This window comes from Polyodon spathula, chromosome 37, assembly GCF_017654505.1.
Source record: "Polyodon spathula isolate WHYD16114869_AA chromosome 37, ASM1765450v1, whole genome shotgun sequence".
In the NCBI taxonomy this organism is placed as follows: domain Eukaryota; kingdom Metazoa; phylum Chordata; class Actinopteri; order Acipenseriformes; family Polyodontidae; genus Polyodon; species Polyodon spathula.
In genome coordinates, this window is record NC_054570.1 from 713,074 (window position 1) to 735,573 (window position 22,500).

The 22,500-nt window shown below is 43.0% G+C and overlaps 2 protein-coding genes and 1 pseudogene across 4 annotated transcripts in view; 1 reads left to right on the forward strand and 2 right to left on the reverse strand.

Moving 5' to 3' along the window:
- The window catches only part of LOC121304151, a 9,056-nt pseudogene extending 4,811 nt beyond the window's left edge, over positions 1-4,245 (reverse strand).
- A 2,202-nt stretch (positions 4,246-6,447) lies between these two features.
- LOC121304234 (beta-1,4-galactosyltransferase 3-like) lies at positions 6,448-16,238 on the reverse strand. Of its 3 annotated transcripts, XM_041235254.1 has the most exons (8): positions 15,395-15,722; positions 14,152-14,480; positions 12,075-12,862; positions 10,933-11,168; positions 10,128-10,315; positions 8,867-8,989; positions 7,855-7,959; positions 6,448-7,114 (listed from the first exon to the last, which is right to left on the reverse strand). In XM_041235254.1, exons 3-8 carry the CDS (start codon positions 12,331-12,333, stop codon positions 6,964-6,966), a joined length of 1,062 nt encoding a protein of 353 aa, XP_041091188.1. In that variant the 5' UTR covers positions 12,334-12,862; positions 14,152-14,480; positions 15,395-15,722; the 3' UTR covers positions 6,448-6,963. The 3 variants fall into 3 exon arrangements, with proteins under 3 accessions (XP_041091188.1, XP_041091189.1, XP_041091187.1); XM_041235255.1 differs by lacking the exons at positions 14,152-14,480; positions 15,395-15,722 and adding an exon at positions 16,219-16,238; XM_041235253.1 differs by lacking the exon at positions 14,152-14,480.
- Positions 16,239-20,275: 4,037 nt separating this feature from the next.
- The window catches only part of LOC121304152 (pleckstrin homology-like domain family B member 2), a 12,610-nt gene continuing 10,385 nt past the window's right edge, over positions 20,276-22,500 (forward strand). Inside the window, exon 1 of the mRNA XM_041235116.1 lies at positions 20,276-20,425. Within this exon, the coding sequence (XP_041091050.1) occupies positions 20,276-20,425 (150 nt within the window). The remainder of the gene's footprint in view (positions 20,426-22,500) is intronic.

A 22,500-nucleotide genomic window follows, 5' to 3' on the forward strand; every position in this document is an offset into this window, starting at 1 on the left:
TGGTCCCCGCCCCCCCCCATGGTTCTCCAGCCACTCACCTCGTCCAGCATCCCTATAGAGGCTTTGAGGATCTGCTTCCACTTGCAGATCTCTGCCCTGTGGAACTGCTTCTGCAGCTCCAGGATCTGAGCCCACTCCAAGGCCGTCCGAGGGAGCTTGCTGTCGGGGAGAGAAGCAGAGACTTTGAGGCCCTGTGCCTGTGCGTTTAAAATAAATCAATTAAAATGGAAGCAAGCGTGCATTGTGTTCTCACCCCGTGTCCAGCATGTGTTTGTGTGTCCTGAGGTGTGCATGATAGATAGAAAGGTTCTCTCTCTGTGCTGCGTATCTCTGGTATGTGTGTTAAGAGAGCAGGGAGGTGCTCTTACCCGTATGAAAGTGCGTAGGAGTGCCAGGTCTCCAGGGTGTGTGCTGCCCGCTCCAGGGACCACAGCTTGTAGAAGAGGAGGACGTTGAGAGCCACCAGCACCACCAGGCTGAGAGGAGAGGGGAGGAGAGGGGACTCAGACAGCACAGCACACAGTCCCACTGCCATTTCTAAACACTGCCAATGCCTTTGTGTATTTTTAAAAGGGCAACACTTTTTTAAAAAAAAATGAAACTCAGCACTACCACTTAGAGTCCCCTAAACATCAAATGTCACGCGGATGCCAACCTCAACGGGGGGATCGAGTCTGGCTAACAGGGGGACAGAATCAGACTACAGCGCACTTTGATGCACATCTGTTACTCTTGGTCTCTTCTGTCCATGCGTTTCTCACGCAGTGATCAGAAACGTGACTAACATCACACACAAAACAAACAAGCCTTAATGAACCGCACTGCTCTGATTGGAGGGGAGGTGGTTATGAAATGTGAGCTACAATAGAAACACTGAGACCGGCTGTCGAAACAATACCTTATACAGATCCTATAGGGAAGCAGGAAAGGAAAGAGAAGACAGACACACTTCAGAACAGCCAGGCATTCAGCTCAGACTCGCAGGAATCTCTCAATCCCCTTTCAATACAAGCAGCTTGTCAGCGAACACCCAAGACAGGGGCCACCTTATTAATTAGAAATCGATCAACACAGCTCCAGCCAAAAGTTTTGCAGCATCACCCTCTATAGAATTAAACTATTATATTTGTAAATGAATGTCTCAATTCTAAAATTCTAGGTGATGCAAAACTTTTGACCACAGCTGGTTAAACCCTGGCCTGTGTGTTGCATTCTGGGGTGTCGGGAAGCAGAGAGAGAAAGGACTCACATGAAGCTGATAATGAGCAGGATAATACTGACGCCGTTTCCAGGCCCGCCAGGCTTCATGTAGGGAGAGCCTGCAACACAAAACCAGTCAGCCTTCATCATTTTTACTCACATCCAGGCACAATACCTTTCTTTCTCCACTTGAGGGCGTTCTCTCACCACATTTTCATTTTTTTTTTTTTTTTCTCTTCAAAATGTAACTGATGAATGTAAATCAGAAGACCCTGCTGCCCTTGAAGACTGAAGTTTGACACCCCTGCTCTGGAGGGTGAGGGGTCAGATCCTGTACCTGCTCCACGGCCCCCCCTGGTGGTGCGCTCCTCGACGGCTCCCAAACCCTCCTCGAGGTGGGACTTGCGGCTCAGGTTGTGTTTCCTGGGTCGCAGCGCTGGCAGCTTGCCAAGGTTCTCACTGCCGACCGTGTCCGCTTTCAACAGGGCCTCTACCTTCAACACCTCCAGCTCTGCACAGACACAGGAAACACTCAGCCCACTGCATTGAATAGATACAGCCACCCAGGCAGGGACACTGCCAACCCACTGCATTGGATAGATAGAGCCACCCAGGCAGGGACACTACCAACCCACTGCATTGGATAGATACAGCCACACAGGCAGGGACACAGCCAACCCACTGCATTAAATAGATACAGCCACCCAGGCAGGGACACTTTCATATCTTCTTGTACAAACCGTGCGAGTGAAATGACAAATGAGCAATCCTCGTTTTCTACTTTCACCTGAAGATGAGACCTCCCAGGTCTTGAAAGCTTGCGATTAGTTATCGTTCAGCCCGTCCAATAAAAGAGATCACCTCTCCTTCTCTTCGTCTCTCATCTCTGGGCTGACATGTCATCGATAAATGAGAAATGAGACACACTGCACCGCGCTCCCTTTTTTATTTTGCAATCTTGCACGTCAAAAAAAAGGCATGCAACAGGACCGGCAATGGGATCAGTGGGATGCAATCCCTTGACGTCAGCAGGTGTTAGTATCACGGCGCAGTGTATCCAAACAGGACTGATTTGCACGGTACGTGGAATCCCTCGTCGCGGTCTGAAGATGCCGGCGCAATGACAACGCTGGCTGAAGCCTCAGGGCTGCCCACATAAGTGTCTGAAGTACTCCTCGAAGCCGCTCCAGGTGTTCTTCTCAAGCAGGACCTTCACCAGCTTCCAGGGCTGCTTCCGGTAGCGGATATCGGAAGACACCCTGGAAAGAGGAAGAGGAGGATTGAGGTAGGTTACACACCCCCCGGGGAGGAGCTCAGGGGGATGCGTTGTCCCCCGAGCTGCTGCACTGCGGTTCTGCCAACACAAAAACTGCTTTCATCCGAACGCGTCGCTTCTTAGCCAACGTTGCACTCGCACAGCTGTAAACTATCCTGTATTTAACATAATGCTTTTTGGCACAGTAGCCTTGTATTGCCTGCAAAAATCACCAAGGATAAAGGCACCTGCCAAATAAACTCATAATATTAATAATAATAATAACAATAATTATAATAATAATATGGAGCGCTGGGTTCATACCCCGCAGTCATCGTTTGTGATGGAACACAGATGTCACAATACGAGACATATCGCGACAGGCAGGAATGTATCGCGACACAAACAATGGTCTTTATGCACTACTTGTAAGAAGCCTCCACTGATCAATTAATGATAATTTAGTGATGGACCATTTTGTTAAAATAAAATGAGATCAGAGCGCGTACTGATAACTATTCTTATAGCAGTGACTATGGTGTCTTATTACTTAGCAGAACAGGCTAGTTAATGGATTGCTTTTTAAGGGGTGAATGGGGGAGTTGGGCAGACAATGGAATTGCTTTGGAAAGCCTCGGCAGTTTGTGAGATTGCTTGCTTGCTCTCTCTCTCTCTCTCTCTCTCAGGAGGCCGTGCAAACCCTCCGCACCACTCCGAGCTGCAGCCAATCTACTCTCCTATGAACGAGGGCATTGCGAACCAATCAAAAAAGCATTCCTTCATGAAACGGCCCGCGTTTCTCCACTAGAAAATTCCATTATAGAAAAAAAAAAAAAATCTGATTTTAGTGGAAACCAAAAAAAAAAAAAACAGAATCTAGAATAAGATGGGGAGAAGGCTCTGTGAAGAAATACCAAAAGAAACTGCAATTAAAAAAAAAACTTTGTAAAAAATCTAAAATCAGATCTGTTTCGAGTCTCTCAATGTCTTAAAGTGCTGCCTTAAATTTTCCAAAACCTATATATATTTTATAGCATGAAAACCCATCCATTGCGTTCCAGTCCTCGGCGCCCCCTAGTGATTACCTGAGGCGGCACTTGTTGCGGGAGACGCTGGTAAGACAGTAGAGGTGCACCGTGTAGAAGTATGTCTTGATAGGGAATGCCGTGAGTGATCACCTCCGAGTCCACCACATAGCACACATTCTTCTGACTGCTCTTATACAACGTCTGAGGAGAGAGAGAGAGAGAGAGAGAGAGAGAGAGAGAGAGAGAGAGAGAGAGAGAGAGAGAGAGAGAGAGAAAGGCCAGTCAATATCTGTTTTCCATTTCCCAGAAACTTAATACATTCAATGACAAACGTCTCGACCACACGCTTTAGTGTCCTTCGGGCTCCTTACCTGCGTCTCCACAACCGGGGCGGTTTTTGGTCCCAGGGGGTTGTTGATGGCGATGGTGTAGGACAGCACGCGGCTGGAGGTGCCGCTGTTGTCCTGCTGCCACTTGTTCAGCGACAGATCTGAAGAGAGGGGAGAGGTTAGCACGGATAGATGAGGCGAGTAGAGGAGAGGAGAGGAAAGGGGAGGTGGTACAGTACAGCAGGTTTGTATTGTATGCAGAGTGAGAGAAATAGCCATTATATTAGTATGCAATATCCTCCGCCATGCAGACAACACGTACCCTAACAGATCTTACAGCACAGACCCACCTACTGAGCTTATAATAGACACATTTTACCTGAACATTTAGTTTGCATACCATTTCTTTCTCGTTAAACATTTTATATTAATGATACAAGTGTTATTTTTTTACAGTGAATAAATCTCTAAGAATCAATCAAAACATTACCTTTATATTTCTAGTATAATGGATATAAATATAATATATACTATATATATATATATATATATATTTTCCACCGTGACTATAGATGTACGGCCAGACAAGAGGTCTTTAGGGGGTAGACTCTGAACGCACCCCTGGATCCTATGCAAAGTAAAATAAAAGGATTGGTTTGAGCCAAACCCCGTTTTCTTTGCATTCTCACGTCCGGCAGTCCGCTGGCTGGAGGCACTTTTCCTCAGCAGGGGGCTGTGCTGATGATTGAGTCGACATGGATAGCAGCAGGGAGACGCACCGTCTCGGATGTCATATGCAGATGAATCGCAAAGGGCCAGGGGAAAGAGAAAGTCTAGGTGACCTTGATCTGTTGGCAACCAAACAGACCGCATCAAAACACACTGCCTCCCATAGCTACATGAACCTGATCCTATGCAGTAAAATAAAGATTTGTTTGAGCAACCAGTTCTTAATCTTTTAATCTTTTCATTAACTTCAAAAACGAGCATCGTTAATATCACCTAGGGGCACACATTTTCAATTACATTTTTGGAGTTCGAGAAATCCTCCTGCCGGTCTTATTAAATTTAATATTAGACTGTTTTATAAGTCAATGGCTTAATTGTTCATTAAAAAAGTGTAGTGTTTTGGGATCCACGTGATGTAAGACCCTACAGAAATGTGTATTGTATATCTTTACCAGAAGAGAAGGAACCCTGCAACCTTCCCACAAAGGCCCCACACCTTATCTCTCTCCACTCTCCTGAAAGTGACCTTGTGGTTCCCAAGGGGAGCGCCAAGGCTGGGAGACAGCGAAAGTGTTTGTGTGAGAGATATATGCACGAGATTATGGTGAGCCTCTCCTTGAGTATGATGGAGATAAGAAACACAAGGACACACTGGAAAATAAGCAGCAATGCAACGTTCCCTGTCATATCCCAAGTGAAGACCAGTGACTTCACACAGCCAGGAACCTGCGCTCCACTGACTGTGTGACTCCCCGCTGCACACCACGCGGCCGTGCCTTTACCAGGGGAGACCCTCTGGGACCCCTGCGCTCCCCTGACTGCGCGACTCCCCCTGCACACCTAGAACTGTAGGATTGAAACATAATTTAACATCATGTGATCAAATAAACTACAAAAACGATATCGCAAAAGCCGTAATAGCAGTACAGTAGTTATTTCATGTTAGATTTTGAAACTTCTTTGAAACATACAGAAATCTGCTTCTTCCGCAGTCCGCACAAACAAACAGACACAGGTCTTACTTGTCCTGTTCTTTGATCTCTGTCTGCTGCTGCTGAAGTTTGAATTGCACATGTTTTTATTGGGTTGTTTGTACATTGCAAGTGTCTTTTTTATTTATTTATTCCAGGACCCCCTTGTAAACGAGGCCTCAGTCTCAAAGAGTACATCTTTTGGTTAAATAAATCAAATGAAACTTTCCAGTCTTAGTCCTCTGTAGGACATTTTGCCATTTCCTTATCAGCCAATTGGTCAAAGACTTTCCTCTTGAGGAACAAGAGTAGTTTCCCTTCCAGAACCACATACAGAACACCCCATTGCTTCTTCTCTGCTAGATCAAACCTGCAAGCTGCATGTCTTTAGGCTTCTTTGCCCATTAATCTGACAACACAGCGAGTGGCGAGCGCAGAGTGCGGATGGGAGTAACTGCCTATATTTAGATGCATGTTTTCTAAGAGGGTGTGCATTTGGTCACAGGGCTCTTTACTAACACCATCCCACCACACACTCGCACATACCAGACTTGTCAAGAGAAGATCGTGACCCAAAGACCAGGCAACTGGTGATCTCAGCTGTTACACCCAAGAACGCTCCCCTTGGAACCCTCAGCAAAGAACAGCAACTTTACGCAGCCAGGATGCGACCCCCTGACTGCATGACTCTCCCTGCACACCATGTGGTTAAATTAAACATAAAACCAGTTTACAACATCACTGTACAATCACACAGCCCGCATACACTTTTACCATAAAAGCATAGCAAAGTGTAATAAAGCATACTGACAGGTATGGAAAAGCATAGGGAAGCATTGTAAAGCACAGAGTTCTGGTAAAGTATAGGGAAGCACTGTAAAGCTCAGAGAAGTCTGGTAAAGCATAGGGAAGCATGCAACAGCTGGACAAACAAGTATTTAAAAAAAAATTTTATTAAGACTATTTAAAAGGTACTTGTGTTGTAAAGTTTCAAATGATTGAATAGCGGTAAAAAGAAAGGAAAATGTCCCCTGCTTTCGACAGATCTGGAACAACGCATAGACTGGTGCGTCCTTTTTTTTTTGTTTAAATACAAGATAAACAGAGAGAGAGAGAGAGAGAGAGAGAGAGAGAGAGAATTTAAGGCATACTGCGTGATTACAAGAAACCTGATACGCATTTACATAAAATATCAGGTCAAAAACATTCATTCCAGAAAAATTCATGTCTAACAAAATTTCTAGTAAAAGCACATTAAAAAAAACCAAAACTTAAATACAAATAGAAAAGGCTTTTCTACTATGAAGAAAGTCTTGTCTGTAGTTATCATGTTTCCATTAAAGTGCCAGTAATGTTTCAAGGAATCAAACTGTTTTTTTTGTATCAAAACTTGATGAGAGAAGAGGTGTCCTCAGACTGAAGAGAGTATGGCGCCGCCCTATAGGCCAGTTTCACGTGTTGGGATGGAACCCTTTTTCTGAGCCAATGTCCACGGTGATGTTAGTGTAGAGAGGTCTCAGCTCTTTAGAAAGCACTACGTATTCCATCGTGTTCATTCCATCCTGTTTCCAAGTGCGTCTCGTCTTCGCCAACAGGTTAAACCTGCAAGAGACAAATCAGTGAAAAAAGGTGTGACATAGTCACTGCAGAGTCACTTCCAAAAGGACCTCGTTTGTTTTACTTCACATCTGAAGGACGGAGCACAAGAAGGTTCAGTGACTTGCTCAGGGTTGGATGTGGGTTGGGCTGAATTTTATTCACCGTGAAATATCTTGTTAAATGCTTACATAAAAACAACAAACAAACAAAAAAAAAAAAATTAAATGCCAAAATTGTTGAAAATTGAAGTTATGTCCACTTTTTAAAAAGGCATTCTAATTATTAAAACAAAACTAAACCGGCTGCCAGGTTCCTAAATGCAATGTAACAGGTAGTGTGTCAATAAGGCAAACCCTTGCTGTACTTGTTTTTAAGGGCACTGCACACAGCAGATTAGGTTTTGAAAGTCTTAAGAATGATCATGCAGCATACCCCTTTGTCCACTAGAGGGCAGAGTTGGTAAACATTTACAGTATGACTTAAATACCCAGCATGCCATCTGTTTTACAGCAAGGAGTGTTTATTGACCCAGTCTTAGTCAGGGAAGCTTTTACTTTTCAGCCCACCCCCAAAGCTACAGCAGAGATTAAAAGTGGCTTTCAGACCAAGATACCAGAATACACGTGTGTCTTCATTGAAACAAGCCCCTCAGTCTACAGCTTCTTTCTTATATATAGGCTGTGGGCACAGGAGTGCGATGCTGAGTGTATGGGGGTGCAGATACATACAATTTAAGTAAATACCTTTTGGGGTTCTCTTCATTGCCTTTATCGTGCTCGTGTTTGATCATCTTGTAGCGCCCCACCTGTATCGAGGGTCGTGAAATCAGCATGCCACTGAGCGCCACTCTGCACAGAGAGAGAAAGGAGAGAGTTACTGTATATACAGTGTTGCCGCACAAGCATTGCCAGTAAAGAACGAACCGAGTTTGCCTCTTAAAATGTTGAATGAAACCTGCTGTAAAAATGTTCCATTAACATACTGTTTTACACACCACACACCATAGTTTTCCCATACGTTCCTCCTAAAACGTTCTTCCGATCCCTGGAACACCACAGAGAGTTCAAACAGCTATGTGATTGTATTCTTAAAATAGAGTAAGAGTGTGTTTTATCTGGGTCACTGGGACACAGTGGTGCAGTAGCCAGCTGCCTCATAGGAGTTCTCCATCTCACCAGCAGAGTGCCTACAGCCCATCTCGTCCAGTGAAATCGATCCAACTGAACTATCGCCCAGCTTGCCTGTACATTACTGCATACGGTAATGAATGCACAAGCAAGGGATGAGGTCAGTTCCGGCTTCACAATTTTATACCCTTTTTTAAAAAATCTATTCCAAATCTATTCCAACACACCACTGATCAAAACTGTAAATTGGCAGTGTTCTCTTAAAATAAGCTTATCAGTGGCAACCAGTTACTGTAACTGAAGTCACTCTGTTCCACCTTACAATACAGTGCAGCACAGTTAAAGACAGTGCACCCCCATCACAATCAAGCCCTATGAGGCTGTGTGGTCCAGTGGTTAAAGAAACCAGTTCAAATCCCAGCTCAGCCCTCACTGTGTGTGACCCTGAGCAAGTCACTTCACCTCCCTGTGCTGCGTCTTTGGGGTGAGGTGTTGTTGTAAGTGACTCTGCAGCTGATGCACAGCTCACACACCCTAGTCTCGTATCTTGTAAAGCTCTTTGAGATGGTGCTCCACTATATAAAGATTATTATGTGGTCGTTCGAGCTGTGTGGAGGCCGGGGCTCACCTGATTGCAATGTCATCGTCCTCACCTCCCCAGCCCCAGTAGTTGTTTGGGAAGCCGTTCATCTTCATGTACTGCTCTGGGGTCAAGGCAGACACTCCTCCAAAGTAGGTCTTGTAAGGCAGCCTGGGAACACAGAGAGGAAAGCCCACCGTTACAAGGGCCATCTCCGCTTAGAAACGCCACGGCTCTTTAGCGAAGGTCCAACATTTAAAAAAAAAAAGTGCTGATGCAAAAAAAATGGTATTATGAAATATTCAGACGTTCTTAGCTCTACAACGCTTGTTTCTGTATCACATGCGACGCAATGCTTAGCCACCCATCATTCAGCTCCACGGCTCCGACTCTCTGGAGCTCTCCCCCAGCTCTGGTGCGTGATGCTCCCACCGTCGCTCGCTTTAAATCAACTCTCCAGACCCACCTGTTCTCTCTCGCTCTTTAAGCCTGTTGTCTGCTATTAGCTGCCGTGTTGCTGCTACTATCATGCATTCTGCACTTTCCACTGTATTTAATGCATTATGCATGGTTTTAGTTTTTTTTTTTACTGTAAATCATGTATGTGATATTTGCCAATTTCTAGAATTATTGTGTAAGATTGGTAACGAGATCGCTTATATAGATTATTGATGTTTAAAATGCATATGATGGTTTGGAGAACCATATGCATCATACACATGGGAGGGGTCATACTAATAATAGACGTATCCCTCCAACTTATTCTGCACTTTCCACTGTATTTAGTGCACTATTTAATGTATTATGCTACTGTATTATGCGCTTTCCACTGTATTTAATGCACTATTTCATGTATTCTGCACTTTCCACTGTATTCAGTGTATTATGTACTATGCTACTATCATGTATGATATACTAACCACTGTATTTAATGTATTATGGAATGTTTTTACTGTAGATCATGTATTATGCATTTCTCTGTATTTAAAAGTATTATGGATTTTCTTGTTGCTGCATCTTGTAAAGCGTTTGTGATGGTGGTCCACTTTGAAAGGCGCTATATAAAATAAAGACCGATTGATATATTATTATTTTTGAATCCAGCCTCCCAAGCTAGAATTTGTCATGCATTTACATGATGGTGTTGTTGGACTGGGAGAAAGAGGGTTTGTAGTTCTTAAATTTTTTTTTTTTTTTTGCGAATGCAAATTATAAAAATCACTGCAGCATAATTGTAAGCTTGATTGAGAAAAATAGAAGTGGAATTTCAGCCCAGCGTGCTGCTGTAGAAGAGGAGCGTGGGCCTCACTTGTATCCGAACTTGTCCATGGCGATGGAGGCGTGCTTGGGGTACTTGTCGCAGGTGTAGAGGTTGCGGTCGTCCTCCGGTATGAGGTCCACGTCGTGGTAGAACATGCAGCTCCAATCCTCGTCCTTCATCGCCTCCTTGAAGCCCACGTTGAGCAGCTTGGCCCGGTTAAACGTGTAATTCCCAGCCTGGGAAGACAAGCAGACCCATTCAACACCACTGATCCCAATATTTGTTTTAACCTTCGTGGACTCTTACAACAACAAAGGAGTTAAAGAAATTTACAATATGATAAATCGCAAAAAGGTCTACCGGAAGCCATAAAATGCTTTCGAAATGTCACATTTTTCAATTTGTTAGTCTTCCATTAAGTATATGGAAAACTACAAAGCGACGTGTAATTCAATATGTTAACGAAACATTATTTAGCAGGTTTCATTTGACTTTATGAAGCAAAATTAGTTCATTCTGTAGGGTGATGCAAAACTTTGGGCCAGAGCTGTACTGTTGACCCAGTCTCTTATGGTTTAAGAGAGTTGCCTGGTTTTGCACCTGACTGAATCACTCAGCTTTGCTGTACTCGTGCACCCTTATACCATAAGAGAGGGTCAACAGCACACATTGACTTCTACAACGTTTTACAATAAACCCCTGCAAACAGAACGTGTTCGACACTGGCCTCCTCTTCAAGCCCGTACGAAGCACAGCGCCTTTACTGTAAAACTGCATTCCTTCGACTGTATTCGAACCGCGGTCCCCAGGCGTGTTCAGAGTGTGCGAGAGAGCAGGGCGCCCCCTGCAGTACCTGGTGGATGATGTAGATGCCGTAGTTGAGCTGCTGCCGCTGCAGGAAGGGGTGGAGGAAGTAGAGAAGGTATTTCAGGTGGTGCTCTCTGTTTCGGTGAGGGATGATGATGGCTGTGCGATGGGTCGACTCGCAGTCCGGCGGCTTGTATCGTCCCCCGGCCCTCACGAATGGGTTTTTCTGTTCCACCTCGGCCATGGTGAGCATAGGAGGGAAGATCACCCTGAACGGACCGCCTGGGGGGGGGGGGGGGGGGGGAGACCACAGGAAACAGGAAGTGGTTAGAATGTAAAAACACTAGTGCCAATTTACAATTCTGAAGAAACTACAGTAGATCTTAAATTACATTTTAAAAATATTAACAGTGCTAGGATGAGAATTCAAAACGAGACACAATTGATAGAGATATAAAGCCTGGAAGACATACAATAATTGAAAATGACATAACAAGAAGGATACGTATGTGAATATACATGAATGACATGGATATTTAATTCTGCACACCAGATTTATTCCACCTTCAAAATCACAACACATAATGAATCCACTCAGCTCAGAAGTGTGCTTGACTCTTCTGAAGGAGCCAAGAACCAGCTAGCTGCACTTTACGAGATTCAATATTCACAGCCCAGCAGGGAGGGATCAGTTATGCAAAGACAAGCCCGGAAGCAAGCAAGCCAGCCCCATTAGAGACAGCTGACCGCAGTTAATGCTGTGTAGTGCTCTGGAAAAGAGGCAGTCAGATCCACTGCGACATCACGCTGTACCCAGCACTGTGCTGCCAAAAGCCCATCCCAATTCCCTGGGCTGTGGCATAAGTGCTAGTAAAATGAGTCGTTTTAGTTTCGCCGTGTCAGCACTGTGCTCCATCACTAGCTACACCATTCCCATACCCCCCCCCAGTATTGATAATCATACCGACACACACTTACACCCCCTATACTCATAAAAAGTGAACATTTCTGTTGCTTGCTTGAGTATTTACTAATCGTACAATCGTCCTGCAGGGGTCAGCGAAAGCGAAGTAATCACCTGCTGTTGTGATATTCAAGTAGCTATCAAATGCATTTTTAGAAGAAAGCATATGTCTTAAATTCCTTGTGTACCAGAAGCAGCTACAGCAAAAACGCCCCTATACTCACTGATCAGGGGCGATTTCTCCGGGCAGAGTGGCAGGTCTTCCTCGCGCATGGAGGGTTTGACGATTCGGCTCAGGTTGGCATAGATGTCCCCAGGGCGGGTGAGGTTCCCTTGGGCGACGGCTGCAGGAGTCCCGCCTTTCCGAAATATGCCCAGGAAATACACTACCCGTTTTCGGTAGCCCTCGCGATACATCAAGGCCATCACTACCATCTGCACGCACACGAAAAGCATCAAGTACCTCCCCTTGGACAACAGCATGGTCACGCAGTTTACAGAATTTGAAAATTTAAAAACAAGAATGATATAATAATAAAAAAATAAAAAATTTAAAACTTAGATATATATTGAATTAGTCTCATCTAACCATCTTCAGCAGCATTTTGTTTTGGGAGGGGAAGGTAGGAGTTGAATAAAAAAAATAAAAATAAATGAGAGAAGCCGTTGATTGTTCTAGAAACAGGAGCCTGCTCCTTATTCCCCCCCTCCCGGTTTCTTTTCAGGAAAAAATCTGGATTTTTTTTTTTTATAAAAGGCAAAAAACAGCTCTAGAAAACTCTCTCATCGGGCCTTATGAAGATGTTTTCTCTTGAGTCAACCAAGTTTTCCAGGAATAGGTTTTTCGAAAAGCACAGGTCATCAAAACGAAGAAACAAGGACCACAGCTGGAATAGCTTCCTTCCTATGGAGTTCTATACAGGTCCAAGAGAAATCCTTAGGACTGGATGGCGCTATCCTCATTCTGAAGTCTTCAGGATCCCACCTTACTGAAAACGAAGCATCCGACCATCTGAAAGAGACAAAAAAAAAGTTTTAAAAGAAAGGAAAAAAAAAAAAAAAAAACAGTCATGACTTAGATTCACTTGAGCCAGGGGCAGCCAAAAAACGTCCCTTCCAGTCCTGGTCTTTGTTCCAGCCCTGTTCTAAATTGTTTAATTGAACCAATTAAACCTCCAGCCAGACCCTGCAGTCGCTCATTGTCTCATTTTACCTGTTAAAAAAACTGGAGTGGTCCCTCCAGGACCGGGATTGATTGGACACCCTTGACCTAGGCCATAACCAAAAAAAAAAAAAAAAAAAAAAAAAAAAAAATCTTGCTTCGCTTGAACCTCTAACAAAATCACCTTTTTATATTTGCATTACAAATCAAAAAAAAACAAAACCAAAAAAGGAGTACACGTTTCAACACACAAACCCGACACCAAAAACTTTACCCGCGTACCAGAAAACCGTTTAGCTTGCTGAGCAGAAAACAAAATCCCTAGAGACCGGACTCGGGTTAGAGTGGACCAACGCTTTCCCGTTAAGGATGTCCTGCCCATATCAAACCCAAACGATCCGGATCATAACAGGAGCCAAATGAAAACTTGACAGACCTTCTCACTCAGGCTAACGGTAATATATTTTCTTAAGACGTGATCAATCGTTAAATGAACTCACACTGAGCCAGTTTAAGTTGAGTTCTGAACAGATTGAGAAATTGGCAAGTGCTGCTTTTAGAGAAGCCTGCAAGCAGGGTGTTGCAATAATCTATCCATGAGAAAATAAGTCTGATCCAGTTTTTCAGCTACAGGTGCAGAGAGCACAGGTCGCAGCCTCGCAATGTTTCTAAGGTGGGAGAACGATGCTTTAACAGTATTCTGCACATGAGGTTCAAAAGTTAATCCAGGATCAAACATCACTCAAGTTTTTCATTTCGGATCTAAACTCAAGCATGGTCCCATCTACTGACAGGTTTACAGCTTTGGTTTTACACAGCTGATGGGAAGCACCTAACAGCATAACCTTGGTCTTATCACGATTTGGATGCAAACCCACCCCCCCATAAAAAAAAACTGACAGCCAATTCTTTATAACAAAAATGCAGTCAGCAAGCACAGAGGCAGCAACATCAATCAGGTTTAGTGTGGACTTAGACTGGACTACAATCTGCGTAAAATTGATCATTCAGGCCATGCAAACTTAGTATGTATGCGCTATAAACAGCTTGGTATGGGTTCACACCAAAGTTTCAAGTACGTTAAAGTTTAAAGAGAACCTAACAGAACTTTTCCCAGGGAAAGTCGGGTGTTGAAGTACCTGCTCGAGCCTGTGTAGTCAGAACCCAGCTGGGTGTGTAGATGGAAGGAGTAGGAGAACGTTTTTGGCTCTTAGTAAAGCCCTGCTCTCACGAAGCTGCTGTGTTAATCATTGCTAGTTTAACAGGTGCCTCTCTGGCACAGGTGTCTTGTGATTCGAGGGTAAGGCATGCCCGTATTCCGGCGAGAAGCAACAGGATCTCAGACGGAAGCACGCAGCCTCGCCTCGTGCTTCAGCATTCCACTTGAGGGCTGCCTGCAATGCCAGTGCTCCCGGAGGTAATCCTAACGTAGATGAGGGTGGCAGCTAATCACCAGGGGATTCAAGGTCTGCCGAAACAAGAACTGCAAAAGCTGAACGAAATAATACAGTGCTGGGAGCGACGGGGTTTATATACAGTCTTACTTCTTAATTTAAAAGCAGAAGAGATTCATCATTATATAAATATTAAAACAATAATATAAATATGTAACGATTGTAATAAAGCGCGTCCAGCATTAAATACTTTCTTTCACTACAGTTTTAATAAAGATTAGTCACTTATTAACAATCTTGTTTGTATGTCCTGCTTGCAAATGAAAGCTTGGCCGATTTAAAAGCCAATTTAGTTGTTTCACACACACGTTAAATAAAATTGTACTACTGATGTGCTTCGCAGTTGTGATTCAGAGACACTAATGGCTTAGCAGGGATCAACTGGATTCTTTAAAAGGAGAGGAGAAATGTCCGAGTAAAACACTGAAAATCAGAAGTCTCAATTATAACACACACGGTAGTGTGCTAATGTGTTAGAACACCCCACTGCTTCTGTTTTGATTTGCTGTGGATACAAAACCAAACCACTGGAACTACATCTTGGAAAATTGTAAAAACACACAAAATGACTAAACAGGCCACACCTTCAATTAATTTAAAACAGTAAGAGAAAAAGGAAGAGACACACCAATGGTAAAACGCACAAGACTTGTTTTTAGAAGTTGTTTTATGCCTAATTAAAAAGCACAACGTGGTGGAACATTATCACACACAAGTGCCTATTGTTTCTTTATCAATGGATTACTGAGCTAAAACTGAAATTCTCACACCCAGAGAGGTTTTCACTGCAGGTAAGTTAGTTTAACAGAAATGCTCAAGTATTAACCCTCCACAAAAAAAATAAATAAAATAAAATAAATCGCCAATGCATTTTAAAAACAGACATGACCTAAGAATTGCACGCACGAAAGAAAAGGACAAAACTTACCTTCAGATGTGTTTCTTCAGAATACTCCTACACCAGTAATATCTAAGTGTAAAAGAATCCCACATACAAGCATACAAAACCCCAGCAAACCTCTCTCCTAGTTAGTGAATTGGTTTAATCACAAGGCAAAGACGTGAAACAAACAATCCCTGAGCATGCCTGTGCCGAGCCTCTGCACAACACGAAACCCAACCCCTGAGCCTTGTGTTCTCTGAAGAATGAAGTCATTCCAGCGCAAACAGCCCAGCTCCCAACAGACCTCTCCAAGCAACTCAGCCAACAAGCTGAAAGGAAATGCGATCCCACAATGTCCAGCAGTTACACCAACCAGCTTTCATTGTCACCTATTGTGCAGCACTACAGTGAGGTGTTTGATTTATATAGTGTGCACCGTGACAGGGTCACCCACGAGAGGAACTCATCCCCAAGCATGAGACACAGAGAGAGAGAGATATATGAAGAAGGAACAGGTCTTCTGTTCAGCCAAAAGATGTAGCTCCCATTGCCCATGCTATAAGGTTTAGTTTCCCGGTAATAAATTGCATATCCTTTGAGTTTCCACCTTGTCTCTAGAGACAAGCTTGTATCTTAGTGATGGGCTTGTATAAACGCGGTAGCTATAGAGACGCTCTGTTTACTGACACTTGTGAACGTCAATGCTAAGGGCAGACCAAAATTCACCAAGAAGTCCTAGACCAGCAACAGACCAGGGGAGGCCAACATGATCTCTTCCACTCCTGGACTTCGTTGCAACCCTGTTCTAAATTGTTTCATGAAAACAACGAACCCTCCATCCAGACCCTGAAGTAACGATCTCACTGTACCTGGAATGGCTCTCCAGGACTGTGACTGGACATCCCTGCGGTAGACACTAAAATGACCGGACTAAATGAATTTAGTGGCTTAAACTTAATGTAACCACTAAATGTTCTTGCTATAACCAGCTAGAACAGGCACATAAAAGTCACCCTGTATGGCTGTGTGTTCAAATATCCTCTACAGTAGATAGAGGAGGTAAGCATGTGTTGGTCTCATGGTGTAGCGAAGTGAATGATTTACTAGTAAAAGCAGAGTTGTTAGGCAGGCTGATTTACGACTTGTGTTGTGTGAATAACAGCACCTTAAGTGTTTTGTCGTGTTTAAAAATAGATTGCTGTAATACAGAAAACAAAAGTCAAACTGATCCTGCAAAAAAACAAACTGCAGGGTGTTGTGTAACACGGCCAACAAGAAAACCTTCAACTATCAGACACAAAGGAACTTCAACTTCTCTTGTTCCTTTATTATCTGTGAAACCACGCAGTATTCCGCTTCCACAGATGTGAAAACACTGCCGAAGAGAGTGAGAATCTGGGGCTTTCTATCCCTTTGGCGGTTTACATGTGCAGGAGTACAGAGCGTTCTCAAAGATGCTTTCAAACTGTGCTTTCATAAATGTCAACAATTAAGCTCCAGTAGATAAGAGTTCATGATAAGATTAGAAGTACAAAACTGCCATTGTGTGTGCAGCTGTGTAAAGTACACGGTTATCTGGCTGCTACTGAGGAAATAATGTTTTACTGCCCAAGAAAGTGTCATTGAAACTGTTGAAACGCAGAAGTCTAAATGTAGCGTATCGCGTCACATCAAAGACAGCTTGTGTCCCGATTCTCTCCCCCCCCCCCCCCCCAACAAAATTGATTTGGTACTTAGTGGGTTAAAAGAAAAACGAGACCACGGATGGCAGTCGAAGGGTTAAACAGACAGACACGCGTGCTAATGATTGACAGGGGTGTTAATGATTGACATGGGGGCAGTTACGACAACTTTAACTACAGTCAAGGCCGACCTCTTTTTCTGACGGAGGAGTAAACACACGTGTGGGGAAAAAAAAAAAAACTGGACCACAGGTCACTGCTGAGCCTTAGAAATCAGAAGTGTTACAGAAAGTGTACCCGATCCCGTTGCAAAAGTACCTCATGTGTCCTTATCATTCCTCAGGTACTGCGAGCTTCAGAAATAAATCCAACGGATGTTTTCAGTAGAGACTTCGTTCTGTATTAGGAGTCTCAGAATCTTGCGAGGACTGTAATGCACAGACAACTACACAGGATAACGCAGAATAAAACAAATGTTAATTAAAAAAAAAAAAAGTCTCCGACTGCTGTGGGGCCAGAGCAAGGGCAGATATGTAAAAATGTGGATAAATGAATCCTGTTTTCAACTGTTTCAGAACAGCAGTACATGCTGGATTTCAAAAGGTCACATTTTTTCAGTTTGTCGGTATTGCAAATGCTGCTGTTTTGTTTTTTATAAAAAAGAGACACAGCGTACAGTGCTGGAAGCATTACTAAGACTTGTATACCAGGCTGGGCCACTGCTTGCCCTGATCACGGTTTTGATACAGACTCCACAAGGTGCTGGAAAGTGTCACGAGAGATCTACTCAGCTGGTAATATTTCACACAACTGGACTGAGAACAAGGGACTGTCATGAAAAGAGACTCAAGTGTCCGTAATGCTCCTCAAACCTTTCACGAGCAATCCCGGCACAGCTGACAGCTGAATTGTCATCTTCAAAGTAGCACCTGCAATCAGGATACAAGTGCAGCACTGTTAGGTGGATTTAAACCGCTATTGTCCTCAGTAACCCGGGAACAATGGAGAAAGCTGAAACCCCTTATTTTACTCTAATTATCAAGACTCAGCCGTCACTGCTGACACACCTACACAGCCCAGGTGAAATCTGATAAAGACCCTGTTAGCCGAGTATCAAACTAAATGATTAGCTTTCCAATGTCACCAAAAAAAAAAAAAAAAAAAAACTTTAACAGTAACCAGTTATCAGCGAACGTGTCCCCCCCACCCTTGTTCTACCGCTACTGTGTAAAGCGTTAAACCCCGTCTAACTCCAGAATTACCTTCACTACCTTCAAATAACAGAGACAGGATACTGAACTACTGGCCTCTACTAACCCCCGTCTCACTACTGTGCATACACTTAGGGTTAAAGCTACAGGCAAAAAGCTAAAAAAAAAAAATAGCTTATCTGAGGCATGTTAACTGTAATCTCTCTTGCTAGACCAAGTCCATTTGCATGGCAAATGGAGTTGAGGCTGCAAACAATCTAGAAGGTTAGTTTTAAGAAGCAGAAAGCATTGTGATGTCAGAATAGAATGTTCTTTCCAAAGAGATTCCAAAAAAAAAGTTCCTGGTTTGAATTTCAGCTCGCTTCCCTTTGTTTCAGCCAGCTTTGAAACTGGAACATGATGGAGATTGTGGGTTTTTTGTTTTTTGTTTGTTTGTTTCAAGGAACTGAACTGCATTCGTGCCCTGCATGTTACAGACAGTTTCCACACATGCCCTATCTCATCTCGGAGAAACACTGTAATTCAATATTAATGCAGCCCTTAATCATGCATCTTTCGAATAGAATGGCGCTAAGGGCTTCTGAGGTTGGCATGGAAACAAACATGCAACGTAGGGCCTCAAAACACACCCAGTTAGAGACGAGCCAGGATGTGTTACATCTGCGTTTCTCTGTAAAGTCAGAGTGAGATAGACCTAAGATAACTCATCCTATTCTGCACTAGACTTGCATCATGTTACTGGATCCTAAGCTAATGTATTATTGCACTTCTATGTCATTGTAGTTACAACTTGTTATAATCCTAACTTGTTGCATCCTATTTCATATTGTATTCTATTAGCAGTTACTGTAAACTGTGCTGTATTTAAATATGAATCTTGCGTTATAACCATATAAGTGCCCTGTAATCGCCTTGGATAAAGGCGTCTGCCAAATATATACAAGTGTGTCAACAGTACTTGATTTTTCAATGTTTAATAAAATAGGACAAACAGCATGAAGCTGCATGTTTAAAAAATAAATAATAATAATAAAAAAATATATATATCAAGCAGAAAATTCTTTGAACAACTTCATCTAAAGAATACAGTTTTAAAACCGGATTTCCCCCCCCTGAAACTAATTAAATATACAACATGGTGTTTTTTTAAGCTGGCAGGTTGTTTGCTCCTAAGCTTGGAAACATGTTTGTTTTGTTTACAGAAAAATGTGTTCTCCCGTCATTAACCTCTCCTGAATGGTTTTCAGGCAGCAGTGGAAAAAGACAGCGAAGAAAAAGCTTGCTTTTTTTTTTTTTTTTTTTTTTTTTTTTTAAAACATTTAAATAACTCCAGCGTGGAAAAATAAAAAATAAAAAAATAGGTGAAAGCCACAATCTGGATGCATAAATTATACATCCTTATTACAGCTTACCACAGCGCCAGGGAACAGAGCGTTCCTCTTACTGAACTAGACTCAGGGGAGCCAGAAGAACCTCACAAGACTGCCTTATTTTTAAACCTTTTCCTTTGCGCTCAACCCTTTAAAAAAAGGACTGGAATTTAGCTGCGGCCAAAAGCTTTACATCACCCTACAGATGAATCTAATTTGGTCGAAAGAAACCTGCTGAATAAAGTTACGTTAACATATTGAATTACACACCACCGCTTTGGAGTTTTCCCATAGACATTTTGAAATGTAACATGTACTGTACTACTATTATGGCTTCTGGTAGACTTTTGCAATCTCATTTTGTAATTTCTTTGATTACATGATGATAAATAATCTAAATTAGGTCTGTACAATTTATTTAAAGTGTTTCACTCCTAAAATTCTAGAAAAAAAAATTCTAAAAAAACTTTTGGTCATAGCTATAAGCCAGTCTGGAAGCCTCTGAAGCCCGTGGCTAGTCCATTAATCCACGTGGCACCAAATAAACGTAGGCAAACACTGATGTTCCAATAGGGTACGTGTTTTGAAAAGTCGTAGTCGTGTTGCAGATGAAAGGTGCATTTCTCTCCTGTTGAAAATCCTCAGCACAGCCTCTCAGGAGTAATGCGAGTGAACAGGATTTCTCCTGCCTTGGGTCACCAGGCTCACACTGCCGTCATGATCTTTCTGGTGCTGGCGTGGGGAGCACCTGGTAAATGTCAGAGACAGCCACGCCTTTTCCTGCTGGCTGCCAAAGAAAACCGATTTGGACGTGTGCGTGTGCGTGCGTGTGAGGGAGGGGTTACAGAACACGCGAGTGCCAACATTCTCATTCTCTGCATTCAAATACTGGTAAGGTTTGCCCTGAACTTCAAAACGCTCACAAAAAAGGAACCAGCGAAGTTTAAATATTAGCCACGCGTTGAACAATTCAAGAGTCCGTCGATTCACATGATAGCACATTTTGTATTGTCTCTTAAGTAGTTGTTTCGGGGGTGGTTCTTATTTAGGGTAACCCTAGGACTCCAATCAATCAAATCGATCAGTTGATAAGGAGCCAAATGATTCTTCTCATTTACAAGGACGACCTGCAGAGAGGCTCAGATCACCACAGCAAACACCCTAAAACACAATAAATCAGGAGTCCGTGCTCGCTGGCACAGAACTTCCTTTCAGTGCTTGCCAGCGTGAAAAACAAAGGATACACTGTGTGTAACATTAAAACACTAACCTTAAGAGATAATTAATAGAAAAGGTTTAAAGTCTTTGGGTGGACAGCAGCAAGGTATTGCATTGCTAGAACACAGAGTTAATGAAAACACAGCGCCTCCAGCAAGAAGGGATTCACCTTTTAACAGACCTGTTTCCACACAGAGCACAGCACTGCTGTAACAGCAGTCACTACCACAGTCTTGCTCGTTAGGGTTACAGCTATAGGCAAAAAGTGCTGGGTCGCCCCATCGAACGAACATCTTCATAAAAGTCAAATGAAACCGCTGAATAATGTCACGTTGACATAGTGAATTGCGTATCGCTTTGTAGCCCCCCTCTCCTTAACCAAAGAAACTCTGACATTTCGAAATCTAACATGACGTGCTCCTGCATTACTGCTCGATATCATTCTGTGGCTTCTTTTGAATAAGTGACTTTTTTTAAATGATGTCTCAATCCTAAAATTCCAGGTGCCGCTAAAGTTCTGGCCAGCATGCGACAGTGGAACACTTTCTTCAGAGAACGCTGTGCTTCTTTTATTAAACACCCCAGACCCTTTAAAAAGAGACGGGCAGCTGCTTTTGTGCACAGGCAGCCTGCCAGCCAGCAAGACTTTTTTCCATCTGGACGCCTGTTTCACATCTCCACACGCCCCATTAACTATTCACAAACGCACCCCTGTCTGCAGAGAGACAGCAGGGCTAAACCCTTCCCCATACAATCTGGGAACGTTTTGGAGTTTGTGTGCTGCAAGGGAGGCAGGGGGGAGAAACACAAGCAGCCTATCTGAAACCTTGCAGAGATGTTTCTGATGTCACCCCCCTCCCCGATGTCGTGAAAGCTAGCATTTCCTAATCGGATCTGTTACCGCCAACAATGCTGATCACACGGTTGGGGTCAAGTCCTGTTTTTTCATTTCCCAATTCCATGTTCAAACCAACTTGATCAAAATTGCAACACATCACTCACACTGAAGTCACTTAATTGCTAAATCAAGCCAATGTTGCACATTTAATCTCAATTTAATAACACAGATTTCCAGATATGCCAAAATCTAAAGGGTGATGCGCAGGATAAATTTACATAAAGACAGACAGAATCGAATACTTTTATGAGTGTATGACACACATTTGATGAAGACTGGTATAAAAATGAAGGCAGTTATTGTGTGCACCATGCACAGGGTAACAGACAGACATATTAACATTTCGTACTATGCTGTTTAGGGTTTTTATCATATATGCCACTGTACTGTAAATAAACAGATTCTCCTATTAAAAATCAAATCACAAGTAAGTAGAGTAAGGAGTACTGCAAATAAACATGCCTTTCGATTCTCATCCGCAATACAGTTGGCAAGATGGTTTAAAATGAGGCAGCGTGCATTCTCCTGGCTCTCGACAATCTGATGAAGAAAGGAAACCATTTCTTTGAGATCCAAGAAGAGATTATGTCTGGTTTGATTGACCTACTCTGTGATAATAATCCTCAAACTGCTCTTACAGTAGCTGTATAACTGTAGTGTACTGCTGTAAAGTAGATGCTATCTGTGTCATATAGACGGCTACAGGATCTGCTGAAAAATGCAAACATGCTCATCCAAAAGGTGTGTTCATATATATCCCCATAACGCTATA

Excerpts from the sequence above, each read along its gene's own strand:
- LOC121304234 (XM_041235255.1), bottom strand. The coding sequence starts at position 12,333 with ATGCTGTTGTCCAAGGGGAGGTACTTGATGCTTTTCGTGTGCGTGCAG. Across the intron at positions 7,960-8,866 it reads GACGATGACATTGCAATCAG|AGTGGCGCTCAGTGGCATGC; the intron begins GTGAGCCCCGGC and ends CTCTCTGTGCAG. Across the intron at positions 7,115-7,854 it reads AATGAAGAGAACCCCAAAAG|GTTTAACCTGTTGGCGAAGA; the intron begins GTATTTACTTAA and ends TGTCTCTTGCAG.